Consider the following 23,522-nt stretch of genomic DNA (forward strand, 5'->3'; position numbering starts at 1 on the left):
AATATCATTTTCAATTTACCAGCTGTCAAATGCAGTGAATTTACAACAGCATATTATGATAAAATCCTCAGAATTCTGAAGTTAAAATTTTTGCCTAGAAAAGGGATCGATTAGCTGGTGCAATGATCTTATTTAAAATGCGTTCAGTATTCACTTCTTAATGTGTTCAGAATTCACTTCTTAAAATATAAATCAAGTCTGCATGATTTAATGACAGTGGATCATTTATCCAATTTATTTCTGCATCAGTCAAGATTCCATGCCTGTTGAAAGACATCGTAGTCTGATGTCAGCAGTTAGCTATTTGAATATTCTGTCATAGGCAGTGTGACCTTTCAGAGCTGTGGGTTGTTTATGTGTGGTAATGAGCCAGGATTTTCCAGTAACTGAGTTAATCATGGTTGGCTCCTTCGGAAGCACCACAGATTCCTTCAGGGGAAATGCTGTAGGTCACTGTCCCAATGCACAAACTTCCTTTGACCAACACAAATTAATGTCAAGTTTTTGTTTTTTGAAGTCTGAAACGTTTTTGTCTTGGAAAAAAATATAAACTGACTCTAGATCCATGCCAGGTTAAAAAAAAAAACTCTGGAGACAATTCTGGAGCCCTTAGAGCAATTAGAATTTGGGGGGCCCCTTGTAGTACCACTCCTAAGTCACTAAATAAATTCCCTGTGTGTGTATGCCAAATCATTAATCAAGTGAAATGCTACCCCAATAAACTCACCCACACTGAATGCTTTTTCTTGACACCTAACCTGTCATTTCTTCTAATTCACACTCCAATCCTGTGAGGTAAATATCAGTTACAGTTTGTATTTAAGAAAACTGAGGTAAGGAGAGGCTTACATAACTTGTTCAGGTTCACACATTAATACTGAACAGATTCAGGCAGCCTGGTTTGTTGTGCAATACCCTAGTACTTACCAAGACACATTTTAGATAAATTTAGCATTCTGGTTCACATCCAGAACACCTATAATTCCACCTAATTGAGGATCCACCCTGAGGAAATGAGCCCATTCTAGGAAAAAGCCAGGGGCAGAAGATTCATACAACTTTTCTCTCCTAGGCTCACTTCCATTCCTTGACCACCTTCTAGTCCGACTGGAATTAGGAAAGGGGGCTATCAGAGATGGTGGCATCGTTTTCCTGCCTTGTCATATGTGTAGATATATTTCATCTAGGTATTCTTCATACGATGCCATTTTATTGGGTATTTTCTGTGTTCCAGGAAGTGTGTATGTGTGTGTGTGTGTGTGTATATATATATATATATATATATATACATATATATATATATATATATATATATATATATAGAGAGAGAGAGAGAGAGAGAGAGAGAGCGCAGTTGCATTTTATGTGAGAAATACCTTCTTGGGGACTTCTTGTCATTCACAGTCTTAACCAAGGAAAAGACCATCTGTGCACTAGCTGGTACAGACACATGGCAAAGCTGGAAAGCAATCTAAGATTTACTTAGCTTACTGACTGCAAATTATGGAACTCTTGGTGAATTCTTTTTTCTTTCTTTCTTTCTTCTTTTTTTTTTTTTTAGTTGTAGATGGACACAATGCCTTTATTTAATTTATTTACTTTTATGTAGTGTTGAGGATCGAAACCAGTGCCTCATACATTCTAGGCAAGCACTCTACCACCAAGCCACAACCCTAGCCCTCTTGGTAAATTCTTAAAGAGAGTTTTGGAATGATTTTTATTTTTATCCTTAAAGTAAGCTTCATTCGTATTTTATACTACACTATTTCATATATGCATAAGATGCAACATACATGTTTGCTTGGGATATTGTGTTAGTGACTTGGGAATACAGGAATGCTATGGAGACTGCTGCTGCTGTGACCACTTTTGTAGATAATGAAAAGGGTTTCTGGAAAATTTTGACAGTGTGATCTCTGTGGATTTCATATGGATGCATACAAGCTTTGCTAAGTGCTAGTAGATTCTTTAGTGGTCTATGAAATTAAGTTTTAAGCATTATAAGATTTCCTCTTAACAAACCATTCTTAATTGCATTTAAGATGACCCCAGTTTAAGACATCTCAAGAATTTCTTTTTGTTGTAGGTGTTAGCCAGCCTGCGAACTGTACGAAACAATTTTGCTGCATTAACTAATTTGCAAGACCGAGCGCCTAGCAAGTAAGTTATTCTTTATTCCCTCTTTTTTGCTGAGCTTTTAAAGAATGTCATCTCAATTTGAATTGAACTCAAGACAAAATATTAAATTTCTCTGTGTCACTGCCAAGCTATCTAACCATGGACATTAACAAGACATCAGATGATACCCTGCTAATTCACTATAAATACAGTGTAGTGGTGATTCTAACATCAGGAATGAAACAGTATGACAAATCAATATGGTGATTCTGTCAGAAATTACCTGGCGTGAATTGTCTTCTAGCCAGTTATTTATTTATACTCAAAGTAACTTTATAGTTTTGGCTTATTTCATAAATTAGCCACAGGCAAATAATCTCATCACGCCTTAATGATATCTCAAAGTCATACTGTTAATTCTAAGACAACAATTAACTGGAAAAACACCAGATCTCAACAAAGATCTTTGATTCTCCTGCTGTCATTGACTCTCTGAGCAGCAGCATTCATGAGGCAATTAATAAAATTGAGATTGATGTAATAACAATAGAAGTGTTTGGGAGAGGGAAACTTGAAATGGAAAATGATTTAGAATTGGGGGATTTTGGAGCTGGGGCTATAGCTCAGTGACAGAGTGCTTGCCTAGCATGCATGAAGCACTGGGTTCGATCCTCAGCACCACATAAAAATAAAAAAAAAATAACAAATAAAATAAAGATGTTCTGTCTATCTACAACTACAATTTTTTTTATTGGAGGATCCTGATAAATCTAAAAAATCAAAAAGAAGGAAGTAAATTTTGCAAAATTAAATGAGAAACTGATAAACCACTATTCTAATATCTATTATTTTTTAAAGTATTATTTATAATAAAGTTAAGATTATCAGCCTGGAAGAATTTTCCAAAACAAAACAAAAAAATCAAATCAATATTAAGAGGACAGTGATTAGAAACTTATTAGGGATTATGGTATATCTGAGTCTATATTATTTTATACTAGTTAACTACTTCTTAAAGAACATGAAAAAACTGAACTTTTCCACTCCATAATAACATAGTTTACCTCTACAATCCACATTTCCCTGATTAACAAGAAGCTATGGCCATTAGGCAAGTACTTCCTATGATAGAGAAAGCTTTTCTAAAAAAAAAAAAAAAAAAATTAGTGGAAGTGCCACAACACAAATAATTGAGATGGAACCTAGAACCTTGGGCCCATTGTCTTTCCCTCAGCTTGAACATTTACCTTCTCTTTCTTCTTTTCCACTTGACTAACTGGTTCATTCCTCTCATCACAGTTTAAATATAATTGCTTTGGGGGCACTATCCCTCACACTGCCAGATATAGACCCACAGTGACCAGCCCTAGCTGGCTGGCATGTCTTTCCAACTCTGCCTGGTTGCATCCTGTTATTCAAGCACATTTCTCCCTGTGCCCTACTTGCCTGATCACCTGGTTGATCCTCAGCAATGTGGTCCCCCAAGAGCAGGGGTGTGGCTGGTTCACATTCGTATTCCCAGTGCCTATCAGAACACAGAATAATTCCTCTGTTTTAGTCAGATTTTTCATTGCTGTGACCAAAATACCTGACACAAACTATGGAAGAGGGGAAATTTATTTGGGGCTCACTGATGGTTTTAGAGGTCTCAGTCCACAGATGGATGACCACAGAGCTCTGGGACCAAGATGAGGCAGAACATCATGGTAGAAGGATGTGGAGGAAGAAAGCAGCTCAGAACATGGCCAACAGGAAGCAGAGAGAGCCAAAGAGCTCCATTTACCAGAGACAAAATATAAACCCCAAAGGCACACTCCCAGTGACCAGTCTTTGCTAGCCGCGTCCTACCTGCCTTCAGTTACCACCCAGTTAATCCATTTCAGTGGTTTAAGTTACTAATTAGGTTACAGCTCTCACTTAACCTCATTTGCATTTTCTCACACATGAACTTTTGGGGGACACTTCATTTCTAAATCTCTGCAAATGCTTGTTGACTGAAAGTGTAAAGTGGCCATTTAGCATTTAAAGCCTGAGGGTGTGCCATGAAGAAACCATTTATCTCCAGTTGTGTTGTCTATACAACATGGCCATAAGTTGTAAAACATCAGGCTGACCTCAAAAACCCTGAGGCCTTTGCTATTCAGTAGGTTATGGGTACAAACTTAACCTTCTAGAAATTCTTAGCTCTGAAGGAAAAATGAAATTATTGGTTGCCACTAAAACTTGCAGTCTCAAATTTCAGTAAGAAATCGAGGTCTTGTCTCTAAAAGGCAAACAAGAAATTAATGCCCTGTAAATTTCCTTTGGATGTGGTCACCTGAGTGCAAGCATTTAATATAACAGACACTTAATCAAACAGGTGTGAAGGTATCACACTGGCCCTTCTATCTCCAAAGAAATGTCCTCAGGCCCATTCTATACAAGGCAGAGGTTCTCAACTGATTTACAGGCACAGAATATATTAAAATGGAAAGGAGGAAGTGAAAAATCATAGCTAACACCTGAACTTACACCTGCTTTGACTAACTATGCAATGCCCATGGAGACATTGAATTACAATATCATCTGGTAGACTCTAAGTGAAAGCCAGTGCATGGTCTCCTTTTTGGTCAATGCAGATTTGTACCTCCTTTATTAATTCAAACCAAATCATCTTCCTGGGGTGGGGTCGGAATAGTAGAATTCAATCTCCACACGGCTGGACTCTGTTGTGCTTGGTATTAGCAAAGAGGATGTCACTGGTACATGGCATGATGACTCTGAAAGAATCAGGATTCAATTGCCCTGCACTCCCTGTGCCACTAGAATGTTTCCAAGCTCACTGTTGGAATTTGAAGAAGACCTGTGCTGCCTTTCACAGACTACCTTTTTATTTGCTTTAGGAAAGGAGTCTAGGAAGAACTCATCTAAGAACTTGTTTTTGTTGTTGTTTTATTTGCTTTAGGGTTGGTGTCTAGGAAGAACTCATCCAAGAGCTCTAGTGTTAGCCCACTAATGGTTTCTTGTGATCTTCTTGCTCTTTTGTGCCCTTTAGACTTTTTTTATTCCAAGAATAAATTGTGACTCATTCTTTTTAAAAATAATCTGTCAAGTTACCATGAATCCAGTGATTAATATTTTCTGCTTGTTACTTATCAAGATGTCAAGTTCCCAAGTGTCAGTAGTAAGATTGATAAAATGAGAATCAGTAGCAAGTCAACCATTTGGTTTTCCAAAACTATAGAAAAGGATAAATGTTTATTTATATTTTCCCAGACAAAAAGTCAATGTTTTCAAAATTTTCACAGAACAAGGACTAAAAAACATTCTCAGACATCAATATTTAAGTCATATGAATAAACTCTAGTCTATAACTATATCATCCTGAATATCCCCAAACTCATCTGAATAACAAACTCTCAGCAAGAAGGTAACTACTAGTATAGAAAACAGAGCTATTTCAAAGCAGCAGTTTAAAACATTGACCTTTTTAAATAAAGCATTTATCAAGTTCAAATTTATATTTTCAATTGCTTCTCTTTCTCTCACTTCTATGGTGCTGGGGATCAACCCAGAGCCTTACACATGCTAAGCAAGTGTTCTACCACTGAGCTATATCCCAGCCCCGACTTTTATTTTCATAATTTAAAAAAACTAAAATAAGTCAGAAGTGAATCATGGTGTATTTTCAATCAAACACAAAAATTCAATCCCAAGCTGACACCAATAAACTTAAGAGCAATGACCCAGAGCCAGACACTGAATAGAAAGAGCGAGAATTTACAAAACACCAAAGTGCTTTCTGTAAGCATCCCCTAGACCTGCTAGGATAGTCGTCATCTTCAGCATTAGAGAGTCTGCTGCCAACTGCACATCTGTGTGGTTATCCATTCGGCTTCCACAAAAGCATCCCAAGCTAAGACAAAGAGTAGAGTGCAGCCTAGAGTCACATTACCTTGATTCAAATCTCTGCTGGCTTGGAACAGATTTTCAACTTCCCAAAGATTTGTTTTTCTCACTGGTAAAATGAGAGCAATGATTCTACCAGCCTTGAGGCTTTTTGTCAGGGTTAAGTGAGACAATTCATTTAAAGTGCTCATTTAGTATAGCGTGTGACAGACACTAAGTGCTTATTAAGTAAGTGTAGCCACTAGAAGAAACACACACACACACACACACACACACACACACAACCTCAACTATTTTACAGATATCCCTTAATGTGTTTTAAAGTGTTTTTAAAGTTGGCAACAAGTTAAAAGCTATCAATTATAAGTAACGATTTTATAAAGTTATATTCCAAAAAACTTTGGACAATCCATAAATGATATTCTTTTCAACATAATTTATTGGGCACTGATTTAATACCAGATACATTGATAGCTTTTAACTTGTTGCCATCTTTAAAAACACTTTAAAAATAGATTCATTTAGAGATATCTGTAAAATAGTTGAGGTTGTGTGTATGTGTGTGTGTGTGCACGGGTGCACTGGGCTTTGAAGGGAATATGAGTTAATCATTATATATATATATATATACACACACACACACACACACACACACACACACACACACATACATATGTATATTTTTGTTTTGGGTTTTTTTTTTTTAAACCTCAGGATGTTTATAATCATCTTGTGGAACCTGGCAAACATCTGTTAAAAAAATAGGAAAGAATACTAGATGGAATCTATTTAAATACCTTAGGTTTACAATAGTTCTAAAATCTCTATAGCATATGTTTATACAACTTGTCAATATACCTCTCTAACACATGTATCAGAAATGTTTCTCAATGTAAGAAAATAGAAAAAATTTTAAATCCCTTCTCTAAGATACTTTAGAAAGAATCATGCACTTCTGATAATGTATGAGCAATCATGAGGCTTTATGTCAAAATCAAAGATTCTTAGCACTGTTTTAAGGAAAACAGTGATAATTTGACTACTTTTCTAAATTCAGAAAGTCTTTGTTAGCTCTGTAAACTCTAGCTTAATTGAATATAGTCAATTAATAAGAATGTCCACTTTTATCATGTGCCTGTGACATGAACATCATAATCTTCCCCAATGTCTATCACCATGAGACTTAACTTTTTTAAAAATTTGATATGTATGATCTGAGATATAGTAAAAGGATCCCCAGGAATTGACTGAAGGAAATCTTCATCTCCTAACTTAAAAATAATCCTTAAAATTAAAATTTCATATCTAAAACGACTCAGCACGTACTCAAATCAACAAGGACCACATACTTACTGCTTTGTATTTTTCTCTCTTTGTCAGAAGATCACCAATGTGCAACCAACCATCCATCAACAAAGCCACCATAACAGGTAAGAGAGATCTGCGGACTTATTCTTCTTGTGTCCAGGAAGAATATGTATCTTTCAATAGTCAACATCACAGTAATGCTGATTCTATACTCCAATTCTAAAATGTCAAAGAAATAATTTTTTTCTTCTTTATGTTATCCTCACTATCATTGGTCTTACAATTTTTCCATATAAGCTGTTCCTTGGAAAACCTGTTCTAATGTGCCCCATGTTTAACCACTTGACTTTATATTGGAACTCAGTTCAGCTTTGCTCTAGGCATTTGTGTTTCGGGAGACAGAGTTACCCTCAGAATATCTGCTATTTTTGTTCCAGGCTTGGTTATCTGCTTCATCTTCATATATGGTAGTTTAGTTTAATCAAAGTAAAAGTATAAATAAGAGAAATATGTGTTTTGTGCTCGAAGGAACATATTACTATTCCAGTAGTTTTTATGGGAACTTGGGTTGCTGAGTATAAATACAACTTGTGAGGGGAGAGAACATGTTATTACACAATACAGAAAAATTCAGTGTGATGAGAAAAGGGTCTGTTATGCCAGATTCGTGAGACCCCAGTAGACCTCCAGGAGCCGAATCCGTTGCAATCACACAAGAGTCTTTATTGCAAGCTGGAGCCTGGATTCACAACTGATCCCGATGCAGCGGTCCAAGGGAATGAGTCCCAGTCCTTTATTCAGTGAGATTTTATAGGTTTTGGGGGGATACTCTATGTGTCACAACATCACACAGCAAATCATTCCATATCTCGGGAAAATCAGACAACAACTCTTAGCATTGATTAGCACATTCACTGGCGGGAGCAAGTTGGGTAGGGATGATTGGCTAGTACAAGAGGGGGATTCCTTTGAACTGATTGGTTTAAGCGATGAGTGGTGTATGTGCTAAACTGCATGGTTTCCCAACATGTTATCAACCACCATAAACTACTGGGGGATCATCTGGCATTCCAGGTATTTTCCCCGTCTCATGCTGATTGGAGGTTTCTAGGGGGGTTGCCATGGGTCCTCACCTAGCCCAACTGAGTCAGACCTCTCCTGTTATTTACAAACAACTCAGCAGGGTGGGTGTGTGCCCCGGAGTGCTCTGTGAGTTTTTCCAAGGACAAGGGTCAGGCCCCCTTCCTTAGGACAGGCCTTGAGGTAGAAGCTGTGTTATTTATTTATTTTTTAAAAATAGAGTCACATTTGATCTCAGGTTCACAAATGTTTGGGAAAGAAAAGTAGAAGAAAGGATGAGGGAAAGAAAAGGCATAAAAATATATTATCCCAATGCCTATTGGTCTGATTTAACCAGGAGACTTGACCTGAACTGAACCAGAAATAGAATGAATGATCTCATTTTGCTGAACCTGAAACCAAATTGAACCTCATTTAATCATTTCTCAAAACCCCAATTGATTCATTGAAATAATTGCCTGGAAAAGAAAACCTATGATTTCTAAAATTATTACCAAAAGAAAATTAACATACTCTCCAAACTAGACCAATACTTCATCTTGACTCAAGTGTCTTCTTAGAACCCCAACCCTTAATAAGGAGCTTCTTATTAAATTTTTAGTGAATGTACATCGCTTGAAATTTAACTTTGTCATGTCCAGTCAACTGGTTGCCTTTGTAGTCACCACATCAGAGTTGATTCTGAAACAGTAGTTAATGTTATCTTCTTATCTGAAAGTCTGCCAAATAGCACTTGTATTTCAATGACTATTACATTTTTTGTTTTTTTTTCCGTGTTTCACTTTACAAATCTTGTTGGTAATGACTTTCCATTGTCATTTCATAGTATATATATATATTCATTTCATAGTACACATATGGTTTACCAATTTTGTTCTTGACATTGACCAAGAGACCAACTGTAAAGAATTTCTAAGTACCAGAATAAGTTATTTTAGGAACAAAAACCACATTGAACCTGGTCTCCAGCCCTATTCCAGGAATTACAGGTACCCCTGTGAACAGGAGCTACCTTCCCCCCACCCACTTTTGCAATAAGCAAGACTGACATTTTGGTTTGAGTTCAATGTGTGCTATTTTGGTCTCTTGGCATTTGTTTGTTTGTTTTGTTTTAGTTTGAGGTTGCATATGAACTTGCCTCACAGATGGGGCAGCATCTTCCCAGAAGAACAGCTTTAGGCACTAGTAGAACTCCTTTGTGTCCTGCACAAGATGTTTGGGTGTTCAGTGGACAGAGCAGCTGCAAGCCACCTTGGCAGATGACACAGAGGTGAGAAACCCCATGGAAGCTCCCAGAAACTTTTACATAATATTGAATGAAGCCCTGGAGAGGGAACTAAGAGACAATGGAATTGGGCAATTAAGGCTAATGGGGCCTCATTTGTACCCAATAACTCCTGACCTGAGGACTACAGAAACATCCCATGTAGGAAGGGAGAGCAATTAGCTGTCATTAACTGCTTGGCAGCTGGGCTCCTCACAAAGCCCAACAGGAAATTGCCTGGCTAGTGAACAGAAGTCTTTTTTCTTGTCCAAATATTGCAAACCAAGGTGGGAAGAGGGTCTGGAGTGTGAGGGGATGATGGCAAGAGCAGTGAAAAGTTCCTGTCTGTCATCCCATTCTGAAAAAGTGAGTCCTTAAGACCTAAACAATAATAGTAATGGTGGTTGAGTCTTTGACACTAGTTAGACTTCAGATAAGAAAAAGTGTTTCTTCCCTCCAGGCTTATTCCCTCCTGTTAGAAGCTCACTATATCTCTGTAGTAGTACTGAGGAGATGAGAAAAGTGGTTGTTTTGTTTGTTTGGTTTTTTTTTAAGTCAGCAAGGCAACCTATCAGATCAAGGCAGCCATCTTTGAAATTTTGCTGAAAATCTGGAGGAACAGGGTTGTCTGAATTCATTTCCTCACTAGCCCAAAGGGCTATACTGAACAAGCTCAAGGCTCCCCTGCAGGAGTCCTTCATAGATCTACAAAGATGTGATTAAAATTGTGGGCTGCCTGTCCAGAACTCAAATTGTTCTCTATCATGACAGCTATATGGCCCTGAACAGGTTGCATACCTTTCTCTGCTTTGGTTTCTCCATCTGTAAAATAGTGATCCCACTGTATGCAGTAAGATCACCACCGTTGGTAGGTGCGGTGAATTAATGTGTTCGCTTTTACCGTAGCATGGTGCCTAACAGTGTCAGCACTCAATACATCTTGGTAAATTTTGTTTGGTTGTTTTGGTTTCTCTGGCCTACTCTGTTCATAGAACTAGGGGTGTCAGTTCAGACTCTATAAAAAGTACCAGAGATTATCCTCATAAATTTATAAACTACATAAATTTATTTCTTATGGTGTTAGAGGCTGAGATCAACTTGTCAATGTGTTTGAGTTCTGGGGAAGGACAGGTTGCAGACCTGTCTTTCTTATTATATCCTCACAGGGTCGAAAGGGGGCAAGCCGGTAGATTCCTTTAAAAGGGTGCTAATTCCACGCTCATGACCTGATTATCTCCCCAAAGCCCCACCTTCAACTATTACCATGTTGGGGGGATTAGGATGTCAATGTGAATTTGAGGTGCCCATACTCATTCAGCCCATCATGAGGGACAGTAAAAGGAACAGGACAGAAATTAAAAAGAAAAGGGAAGAGTGAGAGAAAGACAAGGATGCAGAATCATAAGAGTAATGTGTGTGGATCCCCCAAAATGGCCCACAGGGACATACTTGCTTTGGACCTGTCCAAATGACACCTCCTATTGTCCTAATTTTGTGTCCTTTCCCCTCATCACTGTCATAGATGTTAGTGCATTTTTTATTGAGATGATAAGATTATTCTTCAGAGTCTAAAAACTTACTTTTGAGAGCTAGTTTTTTGAAGGAAAAAAATAATTCACTATAACTCTTCCATAAACCAATTCTTTAACTGTAAAAAAATAATTAAGAACTTCTATGTCATATAATATTTCCTGAACATTAGTCCCATAGAACATATAATACCTTTTTACCCACTTCAAGTTTGATTATTTATTGGTACTGGGGATTTAACCCAGGAGCCCTTCACCACTGAATGTCATCCCCAGTACTTTTTATTTTTATTTTTTAATTTGAGACAAGATCTTGCTAAGTTGCTTAGGGCCCTACTAAATTGCTGAGGTTGGACTCCAACTTGTGATCCACCTGCCTCATCTTTTCAAATTGCTGGGATTTCAGGTGTGTGCCATCATGCCAGAGTCAGGGTTTTTGTTGTTGTTGTTACTTTGATAAATATTAAACACAGAGAAGTTCTACTTCATATCATTAGCGTTAAAACATGTCAGATACCTGCCAGTTTTTATTTTTACTTATGAGAGGTAATTACATAGATCTAATAATTCTTTAAAATAGGGCTTCTAAAATAGTATTTTAAAAAAAGATTTACTATTGAAGATCTGTTTTAAAATTTTTTTTATTGGTTGTTGATGAATCTTTATTTTATTTGTTTATTTATATGCAGTGCTGAGAATTGAACCCAGTGCCTCACACATGCTAGGCAAGTGCTCTACCACTAAGCCACAACCCCAGCCCAAGAGCTATTTTATTCTTCAGTGTGATATAACAAAAAGCTGATGTGTGGCATTCAGATCCTGATGTGAAACCTGTCTCTCTCTTTCACTTTATTTTCCAATTTGAAGAATGGAGTTGTATGTACTTAGTTTTCAGGGTGGTTGCAAGAGTTCAAGGAGATAAGTTCTAGAAAGTTCACCAGGTGGTGGGTAGTATAAGCATTTCTTTATACAATCCTGCCCCATGTTTGATACTTTTTGTTCTTTAAGGTAATTCAAAAACAGGAAGAGTGGAAGTAGCAGAGGCTAATTAAAGTTCATTGGCTTTTCTGGTGTATTTCATTAATGACTTTACTTTTGCACAGTAATGACTGGACCTTTGCAGTAATCCCTCAGTTACTTAGAAAAAGCCTCACCTGCATTGGTCTTCAGCAGGCAGTACCTGCCAGAGATAAAGACTGTTGAAACATGAGAGGGCAGCAGAGAGTCAGAGATGCCCCAGCCATGCCTGTATGGGGATGACACCTTGTTTTTGGAGTAAGGTCTTGTTAAGAGGCGCAGGGTCCGTCCTTTCGATCATTTATTTGGGGTTTTGTTTTGGAGGGTGGAACTGGGAACTGAACCTAGGGGCATTTTAGTACTTTACCATTAAGCTATAGCCCCAGTCCTTTTTAATTTATTTATTTATTTATTTAATACATTTGAGATAGGGTGCAAAATTGCTGAGTCTAGTTTTGAACTTTAGATCTTCCTGCCTCAGCCTTCAGAGTCACTGGAATTACAGACATTAGCCACCATGTCCAGCAGCAAGCATTTCATTTTTAAATGACAGTAAGAAAAGTATTCTGCAACTATCTCATAAAACCTTGTCACGTCTTCACAGTATTACTTTCAGTATGTTTCTGAATTTCCATATTTTAATCCTCTTTATTTAATCATCTTTAATTTGGGGATTTTCATGCATGAATGTAACTCAGAGAAAAGCTATTTAAATTTCTTTCTTTGGAAGATGTGAAGACTGAAATCTAGTGAGTCAAAAATCTACTTGGTGGCAGCTCTGAAAATAAATATATGGTTCCATTTCCCCTTCTTACACCCTTATAAAATAAAATAACCCACCAGAATAAGATAGTCTTCAGACTCTTAGAATTTTGTTTTTCAGGAAAGTAAAAGAAATATTAAAAATATTAATTTCTGAGTAATAGATGTAGCATTAGTTTTTTGTACACGGACTTGAAAATTAGAAAAAATATTGTCCCAATTTCTCATTGGATATGTGTTTATGGTTAGAGTTATTTTAATTATATTCACTGATTATCCTAGAGGCAGAAAAATGGGTAGCCTAAGGCTTTGGACTTAGGACTTTGGAGAAATACAATTTCTTATACCCAGGAAATACAATTAGTGCAATTGCCTTCCCACTACTGTAGAGGGCGACACACAATGCCATGAGGAGCATAAAATACCACAAAAGTAGTTTCAGTCAGGAAAAGAATATGCATTTAAGTCTCTGTTCCACTTCATATTTTTTAACCCTGAAAACTCATGGCTCTATTAAAAAACTGAGTTTATTACAATAGAATTTTGTCAATCTGTAAAGCAGAGTATTAAAAAGAAAACTATCCAAATACTAGTCAGTTAAAACATGAGAAGAAATGTAACTGTGTTTGTTATTGATCTAAAACACAAATAATTTCTATTGATCTAAAACACAAATACTTTCATACTTAATACAACTAATGACTGTCAGGTATTCCAAAATTTTAAAATAAAGTTTACTTTTATAAAAATTCCACATGAAAAAGACTTTTCTAGAGAAAAAAAAATGCATAGTTGCTTAAATGCATAGTGTGTGACTATTTATTAGTTAAACCTATTATCTGTTGGATCAGTAAAGGTCTATTTTCTTCCTTACTAACACAACTTATTTTATAACTTGTTTTGCCTTTCTCTGCTTTTATTTTGATGAGTAAAGTTATCCCTATTAGTATAGAAAAAGACCAGATCTGACAAGTGACTTTTTGACTGGGAATTGATGAAAGTTTTATATGGTGTTAAGAGCAGTGAAAACAATTGATATAGCATAATTATGGGGAAAATAAGTCTATCTCAATTGCTTAAATATCTGGTTTGGATATTTTCTTATAACTTTAGTTGAAATAAATGAATGGTACTAAATGTTTGTTTTGTTATCACAGCAAAAACATTTAGTCCAGCCATTTAAGTTGAATCCAGCTTGCCTATGACCACCTGTGTAATTTTGGTTGATTTACTTAAATTCACTAAGTTTTGTTTTTATCACCAGTAAATTCTAAGTCAGTGCTCAACATAATGCTTGGTACCCAGGGTATATTCATAAAATATTAGTTATCATTATTAATGTAACTATATTAGTAGTGACATTATCCATCTGGTCAAAAGATGTTTGATAAGCACCTTATATAAGTTATGTAACAAATTAGGTTTGTTGGAGTAAAAGTGACTCTGGCTTTAAAGGATTCACATTCTAGGGGAGAAGAAATTATAAATAATTAATACTTGCTAATATCATGATTGAAGGTTCTTCAAATAATATGTATTTGAAGGCAAGGTGAATGGTTCTACCTAGGAAGAGCTCTCTGCTAAACTTCTAAGAATATGGTATTCTTCATGTGGTAAGGTGAAGATTACCTCGAAGCAGAACCAATAAGAGTGAGATGTGGAAGCATGATCAACCTATTGGGAACAAAAAAGGACAAATGGAGTTAAAAGTGTATAGAAGCAACTAAAGATAAGCCTCCAAATTAGATTAAAGCAATCTCATTGGAGTCCTATACCAAGAATAGTGGACTTCCTTTTATGGGCAATAGAAAATCATCTATTAATACTATTTATTTATATATTTATTTGTATGATCCTGGGGTTCAAATCCAAGGCCTTATACAGGTTAGGCAAGCACTTTACTAATGGAGTATACATCTAGCCCCATCAATCAATTTTAAGCAGGGAAACAAATAGGCCTTTTAGAGTGACCACATCTGGAAACAGCATAGGCATTGTAATATGGCTCTCACCTGGAGTTGTAGCGTCAGAAGAGAGGTGAGGGTGTAGATTCATAACTCTTTTCTGAGAAACAATTAAAAATATTTAGGAGTTGATTAGATTGGAGAATGAGGAAGAAGTAAATAGTGAGATCATATATACAGATGTCAATCACAGTATCATGAATATATATAAAATATTTAAAACAACCCAAATGTTAAATAATATCAGAATTCTATTTAGATATTAAAAAATCTCATTCCAAAAATGATTTATTTATGAAAAATATTTAATAATATAGAAAAAGGTTTTCATTTTAAGAAATATATTATGGACATTGGATTCAATTTAAGACAGGTTCAGATGTTGATTAGTGATTGGCAAGGGCAGATAATACCCTTTTGCACAGAATCTGGTGAATGATATTTAAGCATTTCTCAGGATTCAGTTATCAACCTCTTATGACCTAAAAGAGGTTCTGCTGAGAAATTGTCTAATCATATTTCAATATTAAGGTGCCAGAATTGAGCATGAACTATATTTCCAAATAATATTTCTTGGATAGAGCAGCACTCTACTGATTATTGAGTCTATGGCAGGACCCTTCTGTTATTCTCCAACTGGTCAGAAAAGCTACCATGTTTTCAGAGAATCTAAATGTCACCACCAAAGTCCACTCTGCCCAGTATCCCTTCCTTATTTCCCTGAGTTTTAGAAAGGGCAAAACTTCTCAAACGCTGCCCGATCCAAGGAATCCCCAAGGGATATTTAAAAACCAACACAGAAAGTCTGGTTCCCAAACATTGCAGAACAGAATTCTTGAGATAAGATTCAGAATCTGGATTATTAACCAGTGATGCCAGGTGGAAAATGAGATGGGCCAAATTTGGGAGAAGAAAAGATATTGAGTGCAGCAGGTGAGAATGCTGTCTGTGCACAGTGTTGTCATTGAGTTGCCAGTAATTTGTTGGAAAATTTCTGCCTCTCTGAAAACCCGCATATAGTGACACCCACGCCCCCACCTAACAAACAGCCCAGTCTAGGATACACGAGATAATGGGTGACAAGTGCTCTGGCAACTGGTAGAAAGAAATACAAGGTGATCTTATTATCTGGCACCCCCGTCATCACGGTCGTCATCATCAGGGTCATCATCTCTATTATCTCTCAAAATGTATACAAGATTTTAATTAGAGCACTGCTCCACTCCTAGAAGAAAATGGAGCTTCATGTGTCCACGTTTGTGAATGGGGGTAGGAGTGATCTAGGGAAATGTTATGTTTGGTAACTGTATTCTTTTTTGTCTTTGCAAACACAGTACCAAGTCGCCTGAAAAAAAAAAAACAAAAAAGGAAAATAAACAACAAAAGCAGCATTCTTCAGTCACTCCCTTTATCCACTAAGTGCTTCCTACCCATGTGAGCCTAGAAACTATTCTAGGCATAGTCAGAAATACAATGACTGTGGTGGGCCAACTGAAAATTCCTTTGGGGCTAATTTCCCAATTTTTTACTATTTAAATGTTACACTGAATTATTTTATCTCTGCAAAGAAATAGAGTTCACTCATGGTATGCTTTCTTTTACTATCCCAAAAATGCTTTTAAAAATCAATTGAATATATTACTAATACTAAAAAAAACTAACATTTACTGACATTTGATATGAACTAAACACTGTAGACATGTCATCTTTTTTTAAAAAAAAAAGAAATCAGAAGAGATAGACACTGTTACTATTCCTGCTTTATAGATGAGAAAATAGGTTAGAGAAGTAAAATAACTTGATCAAAGAAATATAGCTAATGAAATACTAAGTGTAGATTAAGCTTAGCTCACAGGATGTTAAGTAATTTCTCCCCCTAAATTTATTGACATAGACACCCAAACCTTTGCAAACTGTTGTATCTACTGCCCCATAAAAAAGTTATTCCCTGGGGATGTTGGACCTTCCCCGCCTCCCTCCCCCCCACCCTCCACGCCTGCAGCAACCCTGCTTCTTTCCTTTTCCCTTTCTTTATTTTCTTTTTTTGTTTTGAGAGTAGAATAAATCTATGCCATCTATTGCTGAACATATATAGATGGAGGGTAGGACTTAGAGAGGGAAAAGATCTATTGATGCAGAGAATCCCTTTGGGAACCCCTAAGAAATCAGTTCTATTAGTGAAGTGAAGAACTCCTGCCTCGGGCATAGAGTCCTTCAGGCACTCATCAGTCTTTGCTGTTCTCTTCATGATTCATCTGTTGTGAGCTGAGTGCTCAGGGCCAGAGTATCAACCAGCCAGGGCCCCAGGTCTGTGTGAGAAGTGAGGCAGATGGAGAATTTCAGGACTGGGAAGAAGCCAAGTTTGAGCTTTGCTGCTCACCTAGCTCTAGGACCACTCATTAGTACCAGCCTTTGTTTGCACATGGCTCTGTCCGATGGGGATCTCATGTTCTCCTTGTGGGAAGGCATGCTCAGGGTCTTGCCATCCACTGCCTTCTTGGCTACCATTTCCAGGCATAGAATTCCCAACTCTCTATCCCTCAGATGCTCTTTCTACAGATATTTCTGATGTCTAAGTATCCAGTACTTTTTAGTATGCCACCTTCTCTTTTATGATTCTTACTGCAGTACTGTTGGCCTTGTGGAAGTATTTCTAACATGCCTGGCAAAACAGATGAGGGGTATGGCAGTGGTTTTCTGGACATATTTTGGATGTTTGCATATTACACACTAAATTTCGTCCACATGGAAATCTCCATTTCTATGTGTCCTCCTGGGTTTGCTCTTTTATTCATTCACCCCTCATGGGTGAAGGATTGTACTTAGGGTCAGAAGACCCAATCAGGTATAAAACACTTCTGAGCATTAGAAAGTACCATTACCCTTGAGATTTCTGAAACTTAAAATGGTAAAATGTGCTCAAATGAATGACAAAGAGCTTTAACTAAAGAATAGGGAGTTTATAAGTGAATGATTACATGAGTAAAGTAAGGAGGGGAGGAAGGAAGAGAGGGAGGACAAATTGAGACAGGGTGAATTCTCTTTTTCTAGAGACACAAGAAGGTACCCACAATGTTATTTAGCTTAGAGAGAATAAAGGACCTGGGGAACCACTACAAGGTCTTAGGAGAACTTTAGCAGCATTAGAAGGAAAAGCAAGAACAGTAAAAGAAGAAATGTTTCCCAAATAGTCAAGGAGGAAAAAAGGATTGGTCATGAAACTTAGGCTTCAGACCTGAGGAACAGGTAAGGTCTGTAAGGTACCTCTGATGTCACTGGCCATGCTTTGACTGCGCTAGGCTTGGTTTCCTTCCTTCCTTTCTTCATTCTATTTTGAAAAAAATTCCAAGTCTTGATAGTTATGGTATGTTTGTTCCGTCTATCAGTCAAAACCTAAGCAGAAGAGGAAGGGTAGGTATCAGAATTCTGAAAATCTGGACAGACATTGTTTCCTGGCTGACTGTCACTCACCCACTTTGTGTGTAACCTTGGACAAGTTACTTGCACATCTTGAATCTTTTTTGTTGAAGTGGAGTGAATAATATTTTACTAATTTTAAGGGATTACATCAGCTAATTCATGTTGACAAATTTGGCAGGGTCTGATAAATGGTAGATGTTAGGGCTTACCAAAAAGTATGTGGGAAATCATCATAAACTATCAGTCGGATTATGTTACTTAGTTATTGTTGATCCTCAAAGTAGTCATCTTTGGAAACTATCCACTTTGTTTGAGTATTGCTGCCATTGCTGAACACATTTGGGAATTGCTTTAGTGACATTTTACAAGCTCTCCAAGAAAAAGAAAAATGTAACCGGTTTACTTATAAACTTTACTTTAGCAGGCAGACATTGTGACTCAGTGGAAGAGTGCTTGCCTCACTTGTGTGTTCAATTCTCAGCAATGCATATAAATCAATGAATAAAATAAAGTCCATCAACAACTAATTTTTTTTGAATTTTACTTTTAACTAGAAATAGTATTTCCAATATGATTATTGTCCCTGTTCACCAGACATATCACCAACCTAACCTAGATGAGGCTAAGTCTAGAATTGAAGTCACTCCCACAGGGTAAGAAAAGTTTGAAGTTTTGAAAGTAGAACTTGGACTCTGAAGATAATTCCAAGATAGGAAGTCCTAAATTCTTTAGTCATGGAAACATATGGAAAAAGCATATCCACAAGTTTTCCCAAGGGTCACTTTGATGCAGTTGGCTTTGTCTGTATTCTGATCAGTGTGGTCATCTCTGGGAGATCTCTTTCCACCAGGTGCCATTTAGTGGAACCCCTTCACAGTGGTGGATGGATGTAAAGGAGAAGGCTGTGTTGACTGAGGTCACTGGCTTAGGAGGACCTAAGAGTCCTCAAGGTTTCCAGAGAGAGGACAACAGTGGAAATTGACCTGGCATCTTGTTATGCCATTATTTCTCAGTGAATCTATTGAATTATTTTTGGACCAAGGCTTTAGCATTTTATTCTTTGAGGAATCTATACAATTTTCCTTTGGGCTGGCTTATCACCTCCCTTTAGAGAATTGTGTATCAACAATGAACCCTTGGTTGTAAGACAAGAAGCAGCTCTACTAACTTACACACACAAAAAAAAAATTTAGTGAAAAAATATCTTAGAAGAATTCCTTATTTCTTGGAATTTGTGAGGAATTGAAGGATAAAGTTTGAAGGAATTGTATTTTGACAATGCTAAAAAGCCAAAAATCATGGAGGAAAATCCTGTGGCAAATGCAAGATAGTGAGGTCCCTGCAACTGTTCTTAGATTCTCTGTTGTTCTTTAATAATGAAACTGCAAAGAAGGGATCAAATTGGTCTAGTTTGGTCTTGATCCTTGGCTAAAAGATTAACAGGGCATCTGGCTTCACTTCCACCAGACTATAGAAAAATGTGGTAATAAGAGCCTGAGTTTTGGGGTCAGATTTGTGGATTCATATTCTAGTTCTGCTGCTTATAGATATTTCTCCTCAACAATTCATTTGACCTTCTGGAGCCTCAAGGTCCTCAGTTTTTAAGTGGACATAACAATAATTACTGATGTAGAGATAACATTTATGAAAAATGAAGCAAGAAGCATGACACAGAGTAAGCACTTGGTCATTGTTAGCTCTGCAGTTGTTAAGATTATCCAATGAAGACATTAAGTAACTTCCTAAAGGAAATCATGATACTCTTAGGGGAAAGATATGCTGATCGTCCAAAAAATGCATATTAATAATAGTGAGATAAGAGGCTTGGCTTGAATGCACAATTTATTTTGGTTATTTATTTCTCAGTAAACTGTTCTTTATTATACTCAATTTCTTAGGGATATGGAATGTCACCTATTTATTAATGTATCCCTGGGAGCCCAGTACAAAAGTTATTTGACTAACTTTTTTCAAAAATTTATTGATGTCTTCTTTATGCTTTAGTTCTCTACAGGGGACCATGATCTGTGACTTCTGGCTTACTCTCAAGTGTAGGAACCAAAACAAGGAATAATTTGCATTCTTATTATCTTTGCTTAATAGTAATCTAGATGGACTATCATTGGTTGAGTCACTCAGTAATTGGTTTTACTTTTAGGGATACAGAATAATATGGAATTAGAGTATTTTCAGTCCTCTCAGTTTTCTGAGAATAATGTGTGAGTGGACTCTAGTATGAGTTAGATTTCTAAATTCCTTTGAAGGTCCATTATATGAACTTTTAGACACAAATATGCACACACTGGCATTTATTAAAAGTACCTTAGCACCAGTTCCACCTCCATCCCAGCAAGGAGAAGTATCAGAGAGAGAATTTGAGGTCACCTCGAAAAAGCATCTTATTCTGTGGGAGGAGATGGAATTAAATCCTCCAAGATCAATGGAAGCTCACAGTAGAATACTGCACAACTTACTCACTTGTAAAGTTAGTGTCATTGTGATCAGGAGAGCCCAAAACCAGGTTCTGAGGAGCTAGGCTGAGTGTCACACATCCTGGCAGAATCAGTCAGATAGAACTTCATGGATCCCACCACTGACTCCTGTAGAGCCACTCTGGTGCAGATCTGCTGGATGCTTCTTCCCAACCAACATACTCACCACCCCACATTCTGTCCAAACCTTGGAGGCCACTGAGCCTATAGCAGGTACTGGCCTAAGTCCATCATTTCAGCCCCTATTCCAGTTCAGATATCATATACCCTAAGCCTAGCAATTTGCCTCACCAGGGACCAACCATGCCTTCCTTAGCACATCTTCAACTGTGTCAGAGCTGTTCCCTGACCTGGTTAAATCTGGCCTCTCCACCAGCCTCATTACACCATATCACCCAACACAAAGAAGACATTATTCATGCAAAACTGAAAGTATGGCCATCCTTGGGATTCATTTTTTTTTAAGTATATGTCTTTTCCCAGGAAAGAAGGTAGACATTGTAAGAGGATAGGTTTTGGCTTCATTAAATCAATACAGAGAATCCTAGCTGTGCCATTATTAGCCACTTGACACTGGGGAAATTTTCTCTGAGCCTTTATTTCTTACCTCCATACTGAAGATAACAGCAGACCTATCTTAGAAAGCCGTGTAAGGATTAAATGAGAAGGATAAGCAACAAGCCTAGCATCTGGCACATGGTAGGAATTTAAAAAAAAAAAAAAACCCAATTCTTGAATAAATGTATTCTTGAATACACTATGACACTTCCTCTAGTGAATTTTAGAGGGAAATGGATTACCTTTAGAACGAGAAGCTCAACATAAGTAACAATGGCATAAACAGCTGCATTTCTCTCAAAGTCATTTTACTTTATTAACTTGTTCCTTACTCTCTGTGTTCATAAGAAACTAGCTAGCTATGCGTGCACAAAATGTCTGCCTGTTTCTGTGGCCAGTTCTTTCCTACATGTTTAAATTCCTAATTGTGCACACAATCTTAGTCATTATATTTTCATGTGCAAGCAATTAAGACTCATTTAACAGCCCTCCCTCTGGAAGGTTTTGTTCTCCATCTGCCACAAATCAGATTCCTTAGGAACATGTTTGATTTTGAAACAATGTGAAAGTATTGTTCATTTTGTTTGAGTTTCATTTATGTACCATTTTTTAAAATGATGTAAATGGATAGCCACAGAAAACTCCACAGCTGGTCAAAACAAGACATCAAAGAAACCATGGAAATGAAGCAAGATTTTTTCAAAAAGCTAATATACTAGGACAAAGAAAAAAAAAACATAGTCTGATAAACATTCCTCACACATTTTGCCCATGACTATTTACTTTACAACAGATTTTAAATAAGAGGAAACAGAAATGCATCCCATTTCCTACTTTGAATCTTGGTTATCTTGAGCTCCCAGCAATTATTCATAAAGAGAAAGAGTCAAAGAAGCCAAAAGTAGGAAAACATCAAGTGATTAAATTAGTAATTTTTTCCCAATAAATATAGTACAAAGCAAGAGGTTTGAGCGCTCATAACCTCAGAAGAATTCAACATTTTTGTATGATGTATTGTTCATTTAAAAGTCAATTAGATGAGAGTTCTTTGTGAACAGGTAAAGTCCAATGAACTTTATAACACGACATAGAGCCAATGCTTCCTCAGACTAAGGAGGGAGAAGAATTACCAGGTGAAGGACACAAATAAGTATGTAGGAACTGGTAACTCTGAAACTCAGCAAAAATTAAAAAAAAAAGATGAGGATTAGTTTTTCTTGGAGGTTTTTAAAATTAAATATTATGAGTTGGTGATAGGGTCCACACAAATCACGGAGTTTTGTCTGCTTACATTTCTCATTGTTTAGGCACTTGGAAAAAAAAAAACTCACCAACCCAGTTAATGCAGAAAATCTCCACTAATATATCAATTGGATATTTTTTCCACCAGCTTCCTAAGGCTTTAATAAGCTGCAATGTTTTGATATCATTGGATGAAAGGTTCTGTTAAAGTTCAAAGTATTGTTGTTATTTTGGGCAGTCACACCTGCATGTTTAAAATGCCTTTGTACAAAATATAGCCCAATCTGCTTTCAAGTCAGACCTTCAAAGAAAGGTAGACATGTGACACATCCCCTTAGGTGGTACCCGAAAAGAAAAAGGAAAATGAAGAAAGCCACCCCCACCCACCATCTCTGTGCGTAAGCATCAGTTGGCACCTGAGAAAAGCACATGTCTGCTGGAGAGCCAAAGCCCACACAGAAGGTCTTCTGGAAGATTGTGCGTTAAGGGCTCCAAAGTAGTTGTTAAGTCAATGGAAGGGAAATAGAAATGAAGGGGACTGTACTTTTCACTAACAGTGAATATTTTATTAAAAAGCAACTACTTTTTTAGGAGCAGCTAAGCTCAGAATCACAGACCCAGGATGTCTGCTATTAAAGGAGTTAGTTCTATGCTAGGGTATAATTAAGGGTCAAATGAATGGTGCGCTAAGCACTTAGGGTAGTGGTTCATAAACTTGTCTGTTCATTAGAATCACCTGGGGACTTTTAAAAATTCCAGACAGTGAAAGGAAAAAAAAATATTAGAGGGTCAGAGACCAGTAAGGATAATAGCAATGTCTAAGCATGGTGTAATAGAGGCGCTACACTAGCAAAACATCTAAATAGTAGGGATACAAGAA

General features: G+C 37.0%; 1 protein-coding gene across 11 annotated transcripts in view; it reads left to right on the forward strand.

Annotated features, from left to right (window-relative positions):
• Nucleotides 1-23,522, forward strand: part of Pde4d (phosphodiesterase 4D) — a 1,337,035-nt gene that overhangs the window by 1,156,752 nt on the left and 156,761 nt on the right. For all 11 annotated transcript variants that reach the window (XM_078016224.1, XM_078016225.1, XM_078016205.1 and 8 more), the window contains 2 exons: nt 2,087-2,160; nt 7,387-7,436. In XM_078016224.1, the coding sequence (XP_077872350.1) occupies nt 2,087-2,160; nt 7,387-7,436 (124 nt within the window). The remainder of the gene's footprint in view (nt 1-2,086; nt 2,161-7,386; nt 7,437-23,522) is intronic.

The sequence above is a fragment of the Ictidomys tridecemlineatus genome, chromosome 1 (assembly GCF_052094955.1).
Source record: "Ictidomys tridecemlineatus isolate mIctTri1 chromosome 1, mIctTri1.hap1, whole genome shotgun sequence".
Taxonomy (NCBI): Eukaryota; Metazoa; Chordata; class Mammalia; order Rodentia; family Sciuridae; genus Ictidomys; species Ictidomys tridecemlineatus.